Genomic DNA, 14,867 nt, shown 5'->3' with positions numbered 1-14,867 from the left:
CAAGACTGAATCCTTTTATAAGTGACCTGCATATAATCCTCTCCAAACCGTGGGGATCAGAACTAGCTACAGACTCAATGAAATGATTTAAAACCTGAGATCCTGAACTCAGCATTAAGTCTGCCTACTCAAATCAAGAACATTTCAGAGAGAGTAATGACCTACTCAACAATGCTTTCTCGTGGCATAATTCAGAAATATTTATCTTGTTAGGGGCAAAAAAAGCTGTTACTTAACAAACAGCAGATGAAGATACACTAAGTGAGCAGCTTCGAAAGCCAGCAAACCGAAATGCTGTAACCTTTTCACGAGCCAAGTAAATTTCCATCACAAACCAAGTCAGCTCTTTTCCAAGACTCTGTCATTAGCTGTAATTGGCACATACTGTTTTTGTAATCTTAAAGCAGAACTCCTTCTCAGAGGTGGGACAATACCGAAAAGCACATGATTTATTTGATATTCCAACCAGGGCAGGGCGCCTAGGGAAGACCTTTATTGACAGTTATATTGTTTAAGAACACCAGAACAGGCTTCTCTACGTGAACCTCACAGCAGAACGTCTCTGATAACACCATGTCCTTACTGTTGAAGTCACACCACTGCAGAAACTTATTCTGTTATTTAACTCTCTATCATTTCACAACAACTTGACTCTGGTAACTGGGGCTGACTCTGAAAAATCACACTACTGCAAATGGGGTAGGTGCTTCTTTATGCATGTTCTCTGTTGCTATTGTCCTTCAAAAGCCACTCACACTTTCTCAATGTTCAATTGTCTTTTTGAGAAACAGCTCAGACCCAAGAGGCCTCTTTTCTTATTAAGACCTAAAAAGCCTAAGATGCCTGATGTTGATGTGTCTGGCAAGGGAACTAGAAATGATGCTGCTAAATCATGTCTCCTTTTGCTCCCTTTTTGTCGCCCGTCGTATACTCAGTGATGGTACTTTGGAGAATGCCAGAGTGAACACTACATGAGGACCCTTTTTTCCAGAACATGAAGAGATTTTTTTCCCTGTAATTCAGTTTCTACCATGCGTTTCACAGCTGACATTCTTACAAAGAATGGAACACAGAAGGTGATTTTATGACACATCTAAGCTAGCTGCCACCAAAAGGATGAGTTCTCTCCATTTCTCCGTTATCCCTAAATGTAGCAATTGTCTGATTCTCCTCTTAAGACAGTTCATGGAGCAAAGCCAGTAGAAAATTATTCATTTTTCTGGGCCATGAGTGCTCTGTCATTACTCACTACGGGGTCAAATGACTGCCACACTCATGGCAAGAATTTAGTTAGGAGTATGGCAAGGGGGGAAAAAAACTTTCTGCTACATCTTGCTGTAGATCCTTTTAGTTACCTTTAGATCAATGAAACGACATTTCTAAAATAACTACGAATCTGCACAGTAAGTGGGATTTTTCAGATGACATTCCTTCAGGTTTCACACTAAGCAACTGCTAAGGGGAAGAACATGCTGAGAACAAGCACCACTCAAATACCAAACAAATATGATTTTTAACACAGGATACAATTCAGCAGAGAGAGCATTATTATAAACCCAAATTTTTAAATTCTATAAAATATCAATATCTGCTAAGAAATTATTTTAAAATCAAGAAAACTGATTTAAACCCCACTTCATTTCTGTATTATACATCTAGGTAAGAAGCTGAGGAGAAATGTGAGAATTATCAAAAAGAATACTAGAGATTAATAGAATGGCCTGGATTGGGATCTTAAAGATCATCTAGTTCCAACACTCCTGCTGTGGACTGAGACATACACAACTTCTCTGGGCCACTACACATCAATAATGCAACTGTTACTCAAATAAACCTTCAACAAACATAGAGATGATTTTAATTTGAAAGTTTTTTAGATAAATTGCTGAAAAAAGTTATTTTCTAGACCACACAGTCATAACTTCTAACTAATATAAATGACAATGTGTTTCTCTACTATATTTAAGTACGTAGTTCTATTTCTGTTTGCCCTAATGGCATGTCAAGTTGTACCACAGTCATCACCTTCAAAACAGCTCTTAACCAGTTTTTTACCCCTAAAAGCATATTTTCTATCTTGTAATTTCTCTCATAGCTTTGCCTTAAGACTGGTTTTTCAACACACTTTGAGGAAATGAAGTGAGAACTGGACCACTCATCACACCACTGACAAAGAGGAGAATGCTGTAACTTCTCTCATCTTTAACATAAAGATTTGTTCCCTCCAATACACTTGCACTACATTAGCCCTTTTAACCACTGTGTCACAGCAAGACCTCATGTTTAACTGGTCATGTGCCATGACAAAAAAGCATTTGCTTTAGTCTTACAGCCTTCCCAGAGCTGCGCTCTCCTATGGTAAGAATCATCCTCATTCCTTGTCCTAGACAGCCCAATGTTTAGCTCTTCTGAGTGCTGCTAAATTGGATCGAATTTATTAAGACAGCTTACTCTGTATCCATGAACTGTCTCAATCATTTGCCACTCTCCACATCTTTATATCATTTGAAAACTTCCTCAGTAATAATTTTATGTTTTTTTTCAGGTCATATTTCTAAGTCATACAACTCATGGACATGAACCAATCCCTGAAGAACTATGCTGGAAATGCAAATCATTTCTTATTAACAATTACATCAAGAAATATCAGCTAGCCAGTTTTAAATCCACTTAATGTGCGCCATATTGATTTTATATCCTTCTAGTTTATTAATCAAAATGTCCAGTGGTGTAAAATGAAATGCTTTAAAGAAAATATAAATGTATGATTTCACCACTATCACTTTTTAAAGCTCAGTTGAAAATAGTACTCCACAGGTTGAAGTTCTACTATTTTTCTCTCTTATGTAAGGCAGATTTTATTGTTCTGCAACAACATTCAATGTATGCACATTTTATTTTCCCTCAATTCTGTTTACTCTAGGAAACGTCTTGCACTTAGAGTAGGGATTTGCTGCTCTCCTTAGTTTCTGTTTTCCAAATAATTTTTTGTTTTTACTCCTAGTCTTTCCTGCTTCCCTTCACTCACAACTCTTCAACCTAAGCACAGTAACACAGTTTCAAAATATATCTGACTTACAAAATTTGATAAAGAAGCATTGACAAGTTTAATTTCTGCAAGCAGGTTTTTCCTGGGATGGTAGGCAAAAATTGATTTTTAAGCTCAGTTCCACTGAACGGAATTTCTCCATCAAAAATCTCTTCTGCCAGCTCCCCTCAGAAATGCAAAATAACAAAATCCGTGCATGAAGGAATGAAACCCTAAACAAAAATTGCACCACCTCTTGGTGCCCCTTTACTCCCAGAAACTGGCCACTGTTAAAAGCATTCTTAATACATGTATCTGTATTTCTAACTGAAACCTAACATACCAGTACTGAAAAACGAACTGACACTTAAATTAATAAACAACCATAAAGCATATTAAAAAAAAAAAAAAAAAAAAAAAAAAAAGAGAGAGAGAGAGAAAAAGAAGTCATGAAGAGCTTTTACCTGTGGATCTTTGAAATACATTTCATACAACTGAATGGTCCGCCGACTTGCTTGACTCCCATGATACACAACCACATTCAACTCTGTCCAGGTGCGGAACTCCCTTTCCCAGTTGGGAATTGTGGACAACGGTGCAATAACCAAGAAAGGACCATGGATTCCTTTCAAATATATCTCATAGAGAAACGTAATGGACTGGATAGTCTTTCCCAACCCCATTTCATCTGCTAAAATGCAGTTTCGTCTGAAAACAAGAATAAAATCAGGCTGAATTATTTATTCCCAACTCAAAACATAGAAAATCAGTAAGGCAATGACCTGACTAAACCAGATATTTCTAGAATAAAAAGACATCATAACCTTTTTTATAATTTTAAATTAATTTTATGTTTTTTGACACAGTCAGCATGGATATGTACCCATCTATGTACCTCTCAAGTTCACAAGAGGGAGGAAGGGGCAGCAGGGGCATGCGTGAACGTAAAGCACTTGTCACAGGAATCTATCTGAAATATTCATGTTCCACCCCAAATTACTTAGTAAATGATTCTTGCAGCAAAAAATGAGCCATGTAAATGATTCTAAAATCTCACTTTAGCAGGCTACTTTAAAAAGGCTGCTAATTCAAATAAACTATAAAAGCTTTTCCAAAGCAGGATTCAGCAGAAAGCAATGTTTTACGTACGTGTTGTACCAATTGAAAAGAAGCCAGTTTACTCCCTCCAACTGGTATTCCCTGAGTTTGTTATTGTTTTTATACTCCCTGGAACTCTCCGATTTCTTCCAATCATCGGCAGGAGGTCGCTCCTGTTTCAAATACAGCAAATCCCATTAGTGGTTTCTAAAAGACCACATTACTTTACTATTTTCAAATAAAATCCTCTATTTAGAGCCGATTCTTACCACACGCTCCATTTCTGGCTCCCTAGACATCAGTTTCTCAAATTCTTCGATCTTGGCTTGGTCGATGTCTTGCTTGAGCTCCCAAGTGCTGTCCTCGTAAGGAAGCGAACACCACTTCACCAGATAATGTGTTACGGGCTTTGTTAAGACAAAAATTACATTACATCACAAAACAGAAAGAGTAAAAGTGTATCCATTCTTACAGGAGGTCTGCAGGCTAGATGAAATTCAAAAAGCTTGATCAGACCTGAATGTCTGACTCAGCTAGAAGGATAAGCAGACAGTAGGCTGACACCTTCACAAGCTAGCCAAGTAAGATGAGAACCTCGAGAACGCACGCTTACGACCAAAATGAGCATAACACATTTGAAATCACTAGGTTTGACTAAAATTTAGAAGGAAAACAATATTCATACTTCAACCCTTACAATTTTATGCTTTACTATGTATTTAAAAATCGACTGTGTTGTCTTATCAGTGTCATCAGAAACTTCACACCAGACAAATGGACCATCACCATTCACTGACAGTGCAACATAGAAACAGTGACACTGCCAGTGAAGCTTCCTATTCTCCCAGGACCAAAAAGGAATCTCCTGGAAGATAAACAATCTTTTTTGCAGAACAAGTCATTAAAAATGAAGAAACAGTGAGTTCACGACTTCTCCTGTAACAGGTAGTCTAAACAATGTCTAAACTACTATGACATTTAGCTAAGATGCTGTCTTGCAATTTTCAGTTAAATTCTGCATTACATGCATGGACATCACATTTCTACAGTATTAAATATAACTTCTTTGTTGTTTTTGCTTTTTGTTGGTTATTTTGTGTGCTCTTTTAAATTATAGGTATATTTAAGTTATATATAACTTAAAAGAAGTTAGGAGTTCTTACTTAATCCCATTTATTTTAGATAAAACTGCTACATTAGCCAATGTTTTTTCAAACATATTGCTATTTTCTACACACATATACCATCGTAGTTTCTCTAAGTGTTTAATATATCCTAATTAATATATTTCTAAACAATAAAGTCTGAACACAATGTCTATATGACTAGAGATGCACTAAAAGTTTTGTTTACCTCTCCATTATCATCTGTGCTACGTGAAAAATCCATGATTCGATCAACTTCCACATAATCTGGATTAAAAAGCTCATCATCAATCTGTTTAAGGAAAGAGGCAAAAATATAAAATATATCTCTATTAGCCCTTCCTGAGAGGAAAAATGATTATATATTTCACCAGGCAATAATATTTTGGGTCATGGTGACACAGAATTTATATTTGGCAAACTTCGACATGTTAATTGAAATGCTACAATTCAGCAAGATCATTCCCCGTGAGGGAATCAGACTTCTCAGACTTTGTTAACTGGGCCTCTTAATTACTGTGTGAAACCTTTTACTGTGAGAGAATGTTTAAGAATATTTTAAATGAAGTGTGAAATTACAATTCACTAATGAGCAATCGAAAAGGCTTATGGCATGCAATGCATTTAGCATCCTTGAAAACTACAGCTTGCAATAAAGAAATTAAGAGCCTTGTACACTAAGTGCCTTTGGATTATTTTAACTACAGGAGCTGTCTAACTGCTTTACAGACAAGATTTAAAAATTATTATTTAAAAAGCAGAGAAAACACAATGCATGCATACACAGTTTCTCCAAAAATCACAAATTGTCAGGTTTATTCTTATGCCTTATATAACTTAGAGGACTCTCTTCCATACTAAAGCACTGCATTTCATTTTATAGTTTTAAGATCCACTCCAACAGAAGAGACAGCCAAAAGGACTAAAGACTGTATATTTTAAAAGCTTTTTCTAGAACAATGACAAATTCCAAGTATTTACAATAACTTGAGATAAAAAAAAAGAAAATGGAAACAATTCCAGGTATCTTTACTTAGAAGAGATGGAAGATTTCAATTTGCAACAGGTTCTTATTTCAGCTTGAATGATATAGTAAAAAAGTTCATAAATAAATAAACACAGTAGCTCATGAACACAATTTTTTTTTCTTAAAAGACAGCATTTTTCTAAAAGGTAATCTTTCAGAGACACAAATCAGCAGATCTGGTCTTTTATTGACAGGACCCCTGCCACATTACTGCTTATGGCTCTAAGTGAAATTAAATTGATGATAAAAAGCTTAGAATCCCTAGTGGGCAGCAGTCCATAACATAGAAAAATGGCATGCATTTCTTCTGGCATAATCAGCCCCTGAGAAAAAAACATGGTACTGATTCAGTCAGGCTTACAGGGCTAATAACTAGCCACTCACTGCAAGGAAGATGACCAACCAAAACTATAGGAAAAAGTATACAGTCAGGAGAGATCACTTGACTTCCATAAACTTGCAAGACTTGCATCCAGAATGCTTTATGTTTTATACCAGAGCAAGTGCTACTGATATATCACAGAGTTATTCAAAATGTTCTGCTTCTATACAGAACAAGAATTCCTAAGAATATTCCTTGAACACCCAAAAGAAACAAACAAAAAAAATCATACTTCAGAAAGGAATTTATTCTGGCCCTGTTTTGCCTTAAACCGCTTAATCTTCTGCTGAATTCTCTTGTCTTTGTCCAGCTCTTCCACAGATGCCCACTGACAGTGAAGGTAAGAACTAGAAGATGAAACAGAAAAATCTCACTCAAAATGCTGCTTCCATTGCACTCCTTATGTATTCCACTGGTATATGTAGATCTTTCCAGCACAGCATAATGCAATGCTTGGAAAACTTGACACTATCTTCTTTACCATACAGGTTATTAACCAACCATCTTTACTCAAAGTAATTATACTTACTAATAGAGAAACTTGCCAGGAAATAGAAACAACTCCCATCAAAATTTGAATACATACCCTCTATACTTACTTTGGCATAAAGCTAGGATGATTTTTATTTGGCATACTTAAAACATAATTACTACAGAAGACATGATAAATTCACTATTGAGCATCATATTCAAGCAAAGAATAGGAGTTTCATAAGTTAATGAAAAGATGTAAATATTTTAAGTACTACCGTCCTATATAATTTTTTTTGTGAGAACAGCATTGTAACTTAAAATCGCTTGTGAGTCTTTTAAGACTGACAGAGAGAAAAGAAAACCCCTTGTAAATGCAGTTCCGCGGTAGCAACACAGAAGGAACAATATCTCTGCCAAAGTGACTTGTCCCACTCCATAAATTAAATCTGTCAAAAGTTCTAGGGCTAAGACACAACAGCACAAAAATTATGACTGTGTAGTAGAACTAAACAAAGCACAATTAAGCATTACACATTAAACAATACAGTGCAAAGGACACAAAAATGACAGCATATTTAAAGTGAAGTCAACTGCGTGCAGTCAGCTGTCATAAGCTCCCTCTAAAGCAGATTTCTGTCTCTCTGACAGAAAATTCGGTAAAAATACACAAGGTGTCCTACGGGAAAAGTGCGCTTGTCGAGCTATGAAGTGTTTTATTTTAAGTACTGATTGCATTGCAGTTTCAGAGTCCAGAAGTGAAACAACATGCTGCTCTCACCACGATTACATTGCTCTCATGGAGGGGTAACGATCTACTGGAATATTGAAAGCCATCTCGTTTGTTATCTTAGACATTTTGTTCAAATAAATCTTGTTTTTGAAACAGCATCAAGGGTTATTTTTGAGCAGTTTGCACACACTTACTCTACAGCTGCAGTTAGACCTACACAGCACAGGTGTGTGCTGGTGAGCCGGCATGCATAATGAGCCCTAAAGTATTTAACAGCAGAGAAATTTTCCCTATGGATTTAATTTTGGACAGAACACAACACAGCACTGTCAAACTCTGTACCACCAATGCAAGGTACTCCCCCGATTATTTGTCACTATTTTGGATTAAACATTAGATTTGTTTAAAGTTCGATAATAATTTGTATCACTTACAAAACCAGTTTCAAAAGCTATTTGGAAGTTACGTGAACTTAAGGACAGCAATCAAACCTGTAACTTTACTTACAAGTTTTTGTACTTTACATAGAATTCCTCTACTTCTACTTCCTCTCCGTTCTCCATCTAGAAGAAAAGAAATGTTGAAACATGAATTAAATCTCTAAACAGCCCAATTTAGTAAACAATTTAAAAACTATCTGAGATATAGTCTATGATCCCCACACAGAGACACAAGTGGAGGTGCAGGAAAAGGTTTGTGGGGGAGGACATGGGTGAGGAGTTTCCTCCAGCTGCTTACCCAAGTTCATACTGCACTGCTTACTACAACTTCCAAGACATGAATCATTTGAACTCCTCCCTAACCACATGCAGCTTCATTCACAACCTCACCCCAAATCTGGCTTTCTGCCAAACCCACAGTGTTAAGTAGAAGCCAAGTGTACCATTTTCTCAGGCAGCAGCCAATTAGCAACTGCACTCCTGAATGCCATATGTATTATTTTTGGCTGGCTCATGGCAACTTTACATTGTGGGTTTTGTAATGTTTTAAAAAAAGAGTTTTAAAGGGGGTTTATTCCTCCATATAGTTAATAACTCCAAACAAAAAGCCATATAAAACTAAACCTTATACCTCTGCTAGAATTGTAGTGCATCAGTGTTCATGGCTTTAGTTTTACTCAATGGTGCAATTAAATTCACTCAGGCAAGATGTCTCACATACAGAGCAGCCAAATTAAATTAACACCCAAAAAACTACATTTAAAGCAAGGTTAAAGTTGTGACATAAACCAGCAAAACCAAGGGCATTCAGTGCTAAGGGTTGAGCTACCCTTAACTCACCCCTGGTGCCAAAGTATTGCATAACATATGGCATGTAATACTTTGTTGAATTACTCCTTAACCCAGCCATAGGACAAACTAAGGACAGTGCACCAGGCACACATTTAGAATTCAGTTTGTGTCACAACATTAACGGTTTGGTTTTACTAATGAACTTTAGGAAAATTTTAAACAGAGCAGCATTTTCTGGTTCATACATTTCATCCAGGGACATCGTGTGTAATAAATACTGTATGAACAGCATTAAACAGGAAAAAGTGTTGATTGCTGTATAAATCAATATTTTTTGGGTTTTTTTATATATATATTTAAAGATATATACACACACACACACACACGAGGGACTACTCTGAAATTAGAATTGTCATCTTCAGTTGCTGGCTAGATTTTACCTCCACAGCAGTGCAATTAAAGAACAACAGTAGCAGCTGCATTAAACTGTGTTCTAGCACAGTGAAGTTCATGCATTCCCAGTCCCTGATTCACACAGTATTCCTTTGCCTCCTGACTAGGAAGGGAGTTTCAGTTTAGCATTTATATCATTCCAGTACAGTCTGTTTGTATTCCTTCCTAGAAAGAGAAGCAACACCAGATTCCACCTAAAGAAATGGAAGATTACTAGTGCTACTTCTTGATCTTCTTCAATCTTCCATTGAAGAGGATAAGCTCTCCAAGCCATCGTCTAAACCCAAACACAGGGAAGAAGCTTCTCTGACACTTACAAAGACACTGTCAAAGGAAGCAATCTGAAGACCATCAGGATCTTTTTTAAACAAAAAATCTAGAAGATTCTTTCTCAAGCTGATATTAATATTTAGAGATCAAAACTGCATTGAGTAAAGAAGCAGGAGATCACATTATTTGAACCTATTCACTGCCCTGAGGCAAAATTAGTCTTTAAGAAGTCAACCCTAATTTTAAGACATTAACTTCTTTTATTATCTAAAATGTATTGCAGCCGAGTCTCTTTGATTAGTGTTAAACTAGAATCCTTTGAGATCTAGCAGTATTACAGTGACAACATCATTAAACACCTTTACACAGAGGTTTCATATTAACCAACTTCACTCCCCTCAGCAGCATTTCAGTCAAACATATTTTCTGTCAGCTGCCAACTTAATAACAATAATTTACAATGCAGATCTAGATAAATTCGGTAACTCTCATGAGTAAACCACACTTTTGTATTGTCTGATAGGTAATGACTGGTCTATGCTATTAGGTGTTCTATGAGAGCACATCAAAGATTCACCTGAACAAAAAGCACTTAAAAAAATTAAAATTTTAGTCTGGTATTCAGCATTCATGCCCTCCTTTGGAAATTTAATCAAATTAAAACTGTCAGCACTGAAGCAGAGGTTAACAATACATCACTTAAGGGTATATGAGACAGCAGGTTATGCCTCTGATGTCACTGTACACTCCTCACTACCTGTACATTTACATTAACCAGGTAAAAAAGTGAGATAGAACATTTATGCAAAATTTTCCCCAAACTGATTACACAGACATCCTAAAATAACATATGGCAGATTTGAGCAATGCAGGACACTTCAAATTATCACTTCCAGGTGTGACCAGCATCCGATTCACAGTCTCTGCAGATAATTAAGAAATAAATGACCTCTTCATTCAAGGAAATACTTAAAAGAACAAAATCTTGCATGCCATTGCCACAGAGGTGATGCAGTAACACCGCTAATGCAAAAGTTAGTTGTGTAAGCCACTCAGGTGTAGAGACAAAATCTTGGGGGGAAAAGGCCAAAAAACCAACCAACCAACAAAAACCTAAGAAAAAAACAAACCATGAAAAAAACCCGAATCACCACAACTATTAACTACCAGAAAAAGAGCAGACAGAACACATTAATAACAGATGCAAAGCAACACAAAAAAACCAACCACTTCAATTGATACACAGCACTAAACTGCAGACTGATCAGTTTGAGAAAGAGATTTAGGTATTGTACACATTTCAGTTAGTTCTAATTTTTACACATGCTAGTAGGCAAAAAGTCATTCACATGTGTAGCATGCAGATACAAGATTGTACAAACTCCCTGTATTTCAATAATATGTGCTATTTCACAGTCAGGTCTAGCTATTCCTTTTCAAAGCATCCAAACTCTTCAGATTTGGAAAGAGAGTGTTACATGTATACTTAAATGCTTCTGTAGGAAGAAAAGAGTATTCCAGGGAATTCAACATTCCACATTAAGAGCAACTGTGAAAAACACTGTCTTTTTTACTTCAAACAGGAACTCAGTTCTACCTTTTACTCTGTAGGTTTCAAAGATGGCTGCAGGTACAGTGCTGCATACTATCTGGTAACTCCAGAACCAGACTAAGGCTATTTCTCAGAAAACCAGCATGATTTTATGATAAGAATACTGCTCCAAAAGCGTAATCATTATCTAATGTCCTTTACTTGAATGCCACATCTTTGTTACAACCTAATCCACTGAAAGGTTTCCTAGTGAAGCCTCTCCTCATGTTTATTTTATGCACTGGTCCTGATCGCTGCAATTTTACTTTGATTAGTAATCTAACAACCAGGGTTTTGATGACGTTAGTAAGAGTGTAAAAGACCTTTAATAAAAGCACAGTTGGATACTTCAGATGTTAAATATTAACATCCTGAAATCCATTTTTTTTTTTTTTTTTAGATTTGGAGAAGAGGGATGGGGAGAAGAGCAGGGAAAGAAGAGACACCCCTCAAACCTGCAAATACAATCCATAAAAAACATTAAAGAAAAAGCTCAAAATAGAGCTTGCTTCCAGCAGAGCTTGCAATCAAAGACATGTAGGCAGCAGACCAACCACTTCCCACAAACTGCAGCAAAATACACACTCCCCATGAGTAATCACACCTTTGTTTGCAGGGGAGAGGAAGAAGGGAAGAATAATTGGTGAAAAACAGCTTCCCATGTAAAGACATTTATGAAAGGACCACATTCTCCTCTCCTGCCTAGTAGACCACCAGGACAAGTAAATACTCACTTTACATCGCCTCAAGTTTGTCTGAAAAATAAGCCTATGCTTTGAAACACAAAATACAGCTCTAGACTTAAAAATAAACCAAACAGGAAAAAAGCTCCAAAAGGCCTTAGAAGCTTATGCTGTGTAAGACGCATAAACAGGTCAGATTGAATCACAGGCACTCCTGACATTAAATGAATGTAGGTTTACAAAACTGTTAATGATGTTAGGACAGTAGTAATAAAATTGAACACACACATCCCGCCCAGGAAAACCAAACAAAAACCCAAAAACAAACCCCAAACCACCACAACATTTTTTAAAAAAATCCATTAATTAAGGCAAATTTCCTTTCTCCAATTTGAAAATTAACACTGAGGCAAAGATGAACTGCTGGTTAACAAAGATCAACATGATGATGTATCTGTCTAAGTCAGACAGTTTTCTGTCCAACTATAGCACAAGTCAGAGAATTAGCTCCACAAAAGAGTCTATAAATATACTCATGCCCTTTTTTGAGTAAGTTCTTTTCTACTTCCTTCTCAGAGTTCTAATACTTTGGAAGTGCAAAGGCCAATCAAGTTGTGAAACAGATTAGAAAAATCTGTAAGCAAAATAAGAACTTAACTAGGAACCAGGGCAGAATTGTAAGGGAAACCACACTGAACTTGAGTGCTTCTTCCACCATCTTAGCATAGTGACAAGGAAGATATTCATCACCTGTGTATGCATCATACTTAGTCACATGCAAATTTGTTTCAGCTGCTAAGCACGACTGCCATCAAAAGATGCAAAAATTACAGGCAAGGGGTTTTGTTTATTAGAAAAGGCAGAAATTCAGGGTACAGGAAAGCTCTCTCATTCCTCAAACTCCTATGACCATCATTCTCAAGAACACCACAGATTTCACCCAGGCATGTGTATATTTTCAAAAATTAAAATTTTCATCACAAAAAAAGCAAGAAACGAATAGAAGATTAAACAATCTGTTTTGTGTATGTCTATTGAAAAACATGTTGCATACCATCTCAATACACTTTCAGGGAACCTTCTCTATTCAACAGAACAGTATTTTAATTGTGAATATCCAAGAACTTGGTAAAGGCTTCAGCAGAAATATGCTTAGCCTATTTAAAAAATACGGGAGGAAGGGGATTTGTTTTACCTTTTTCTTGACTAAACGGCTACTCATGATTTTCTCCACAATGGGACCTTCAGCATCAGCGGATTCCTACATCATAAATAGCATACAAGAGTTATGGGAGTGCATCTTGGTTAAAGACTTCCTTAATCAGAAAAACTTAAGAATAATTTTTTCTAACAGAAGCTTAATACCAAGAGGACATTGTCCCCCTAACATGAGAACTTTGAGGACTCAAAGATACTTAATACCATAATAAAGGATTGAAGGATACTTGTTTAAGCCCACTTTTAAGTCCTAGTGCAACTCCAGCTCTCTCAGTTAAGAAGGTTGACATGCACAGATAAACAGATGTAACAACATGAGCAGTTCCCCTGTCCTAAAATAATACATGCTTTCAGCACCATAAAGTCTAAACAGCAGATGATGTTCAGAAGCTCTAGTTGGCTGTGCAGATGTCCACATGATCTCTCTCAAAACTGCCTGCAATTCTCTATTATATTAATTCACCATTACAACGGGAGGCAAACCATCCCAATTCTCCTTCTGATAAGACACAATTAACAATGGTGATCACATACAATATTTCACAAGGCTTAACAAACTGCCAAATGAAATACCAAAGAACATGTATATATTATCCAATAGGTCATCAGTTAAATGAAGTAGTTCTTTGAAAAAGCACTACAAAACAATGAGATTGTTACAACAGTCATTCCTGCAGTATTACCCCTCATCTTATTCAAACTATTTTATCCATCATTTACATTGCACAGAGAATAAAGTGTACCCTGCTGGGTACTACAAGGCAGTAATTTCATAAAGGAGTTCTTATGGTGCCTAGCAGCAGGGGACAAGCTTGAGTGGTTTATTAAAGTCACAAAAGCCAGACCACTGAATTCTGAAGTACATTCTAGATTCCTAGCAGTACAGTTTAGGTTTCTTTTAGCTAGAGACCACTAATTTCATAGAACTCAGCTTGAACTTTCAAGCTGTATATCATCAGCTTGCAAACAAAGCCATGAGTTGATATATTCTTTAAGAAGGTAAAAACTAATCCCTTCTGGGACACTCTTATCAATCATGTATGAATATCATTCAGGAAAAGGGCCCATATTTGATCTCTGAATGCTGCAGTTACGGCCACCTTTCCAGTCTGTTCATATCTGACCTGTTGCTCTGACTGAGAAGTATTTGAAGGAGAGTCTCTTCCAGCAGCATCAGCATCATCAGCCTCCTCATCTGAAATCTTGAACTCCAGGTCTTCAGTATAACGCTTCCTCTTCACCTGCCTGCTGGAGCGTCGTTTCTGTACACAAAGCATTAATGTTTTTCATGAGAAACGAAACTGATGAGAAGCAGAATAACTGAGAAATTTTCTGTGTTTTACTGTTAAATAGTGCGCAGTACATGCTGTAATTTCTACAATACCTTGGTAGAAGTAGTGGACTCATGACACTACTATTCTGAATTCCTGCCTATTAGCCATTCTTAAATTCTTTAAGCAAAAAACAACAAAACCCTAAAATGAAACAGAAAAACAACAACAAACAAAAACTGACTTCATGCTTTTTCCAAGGTGG

At 36.5% G+C, this 14,867-nt stretch overlaps 1 protein-coding gene across 6 annotated transcripts in view; it reads right to left on the bottom strand.

The window, feature by feature from the left end:
- CHD7 (chromodomain helicase DNA binding protein 7) overlaps window positions 1-14,867 on the bottom strand; it is a 131,151-nt gene that overhangs the window by 30,371 nt on the left and 85,913 nt on the right. For all 6 annotated transcript variants that reach the window (XM_066331634.1, XM_066331623.1, XM_066331656.1 and 3 more), the window contains 8 exons: window positions 14,456-14,593; window positions 13,309-13,374; window positions 8,392-8,447; window positions 6,913-7,027; window positions 5,480-5,563; window positions 4,396-4,533; window positions 4,178-4,299; window positions 3,493-3,736 (listed from right to left, as the gene is read on the bottom strand). In XM_066331634.1, coding sequence (XP_066187731.1) covers window positions 3,493-3,736; window positions 4,178-4,299; window positions 4,396-4,533; window positions 5,480-5,563; window positions 6,913-7,027; window positions 8,392-8,447; window positions 13,309-13,374; window positions 14,456-14,593 — 963 coding nt within the window. The remainder of the gene's footprint in view (window positions 1-3,492; window positions 3,737-4,177; window positions 4,300-4,395; window positions 4,534-5,479; window positions 5,564-6,912; window positions 7,028-8,391; window positions 8,448-13,308; window positions 13,375-14,455; window positions 14,594-14,867) is intronic.

The sequence above is a fragment of the Sylvia atricapilla genome, chromosome 1, assembly GCF_009819655.1.
Source record: "Sylvia atricapilla isolate bSylAtr1 chromosome 1, bSylAtr1.pri, whole genome shotgun sequence".
In the NCBI taxonomy this organism is placed as follows: domain Eukaryota; kingdom Metazoa; phylum Chordata; class Aves; order Passeriformes; family Sylviidae; genus Sylvia; species Sylvia atricapilla.
Note: the sequence above shows the minus strand (reverse complement) of the source record. Positions and strands in the feature narration are given on the sequence as shown.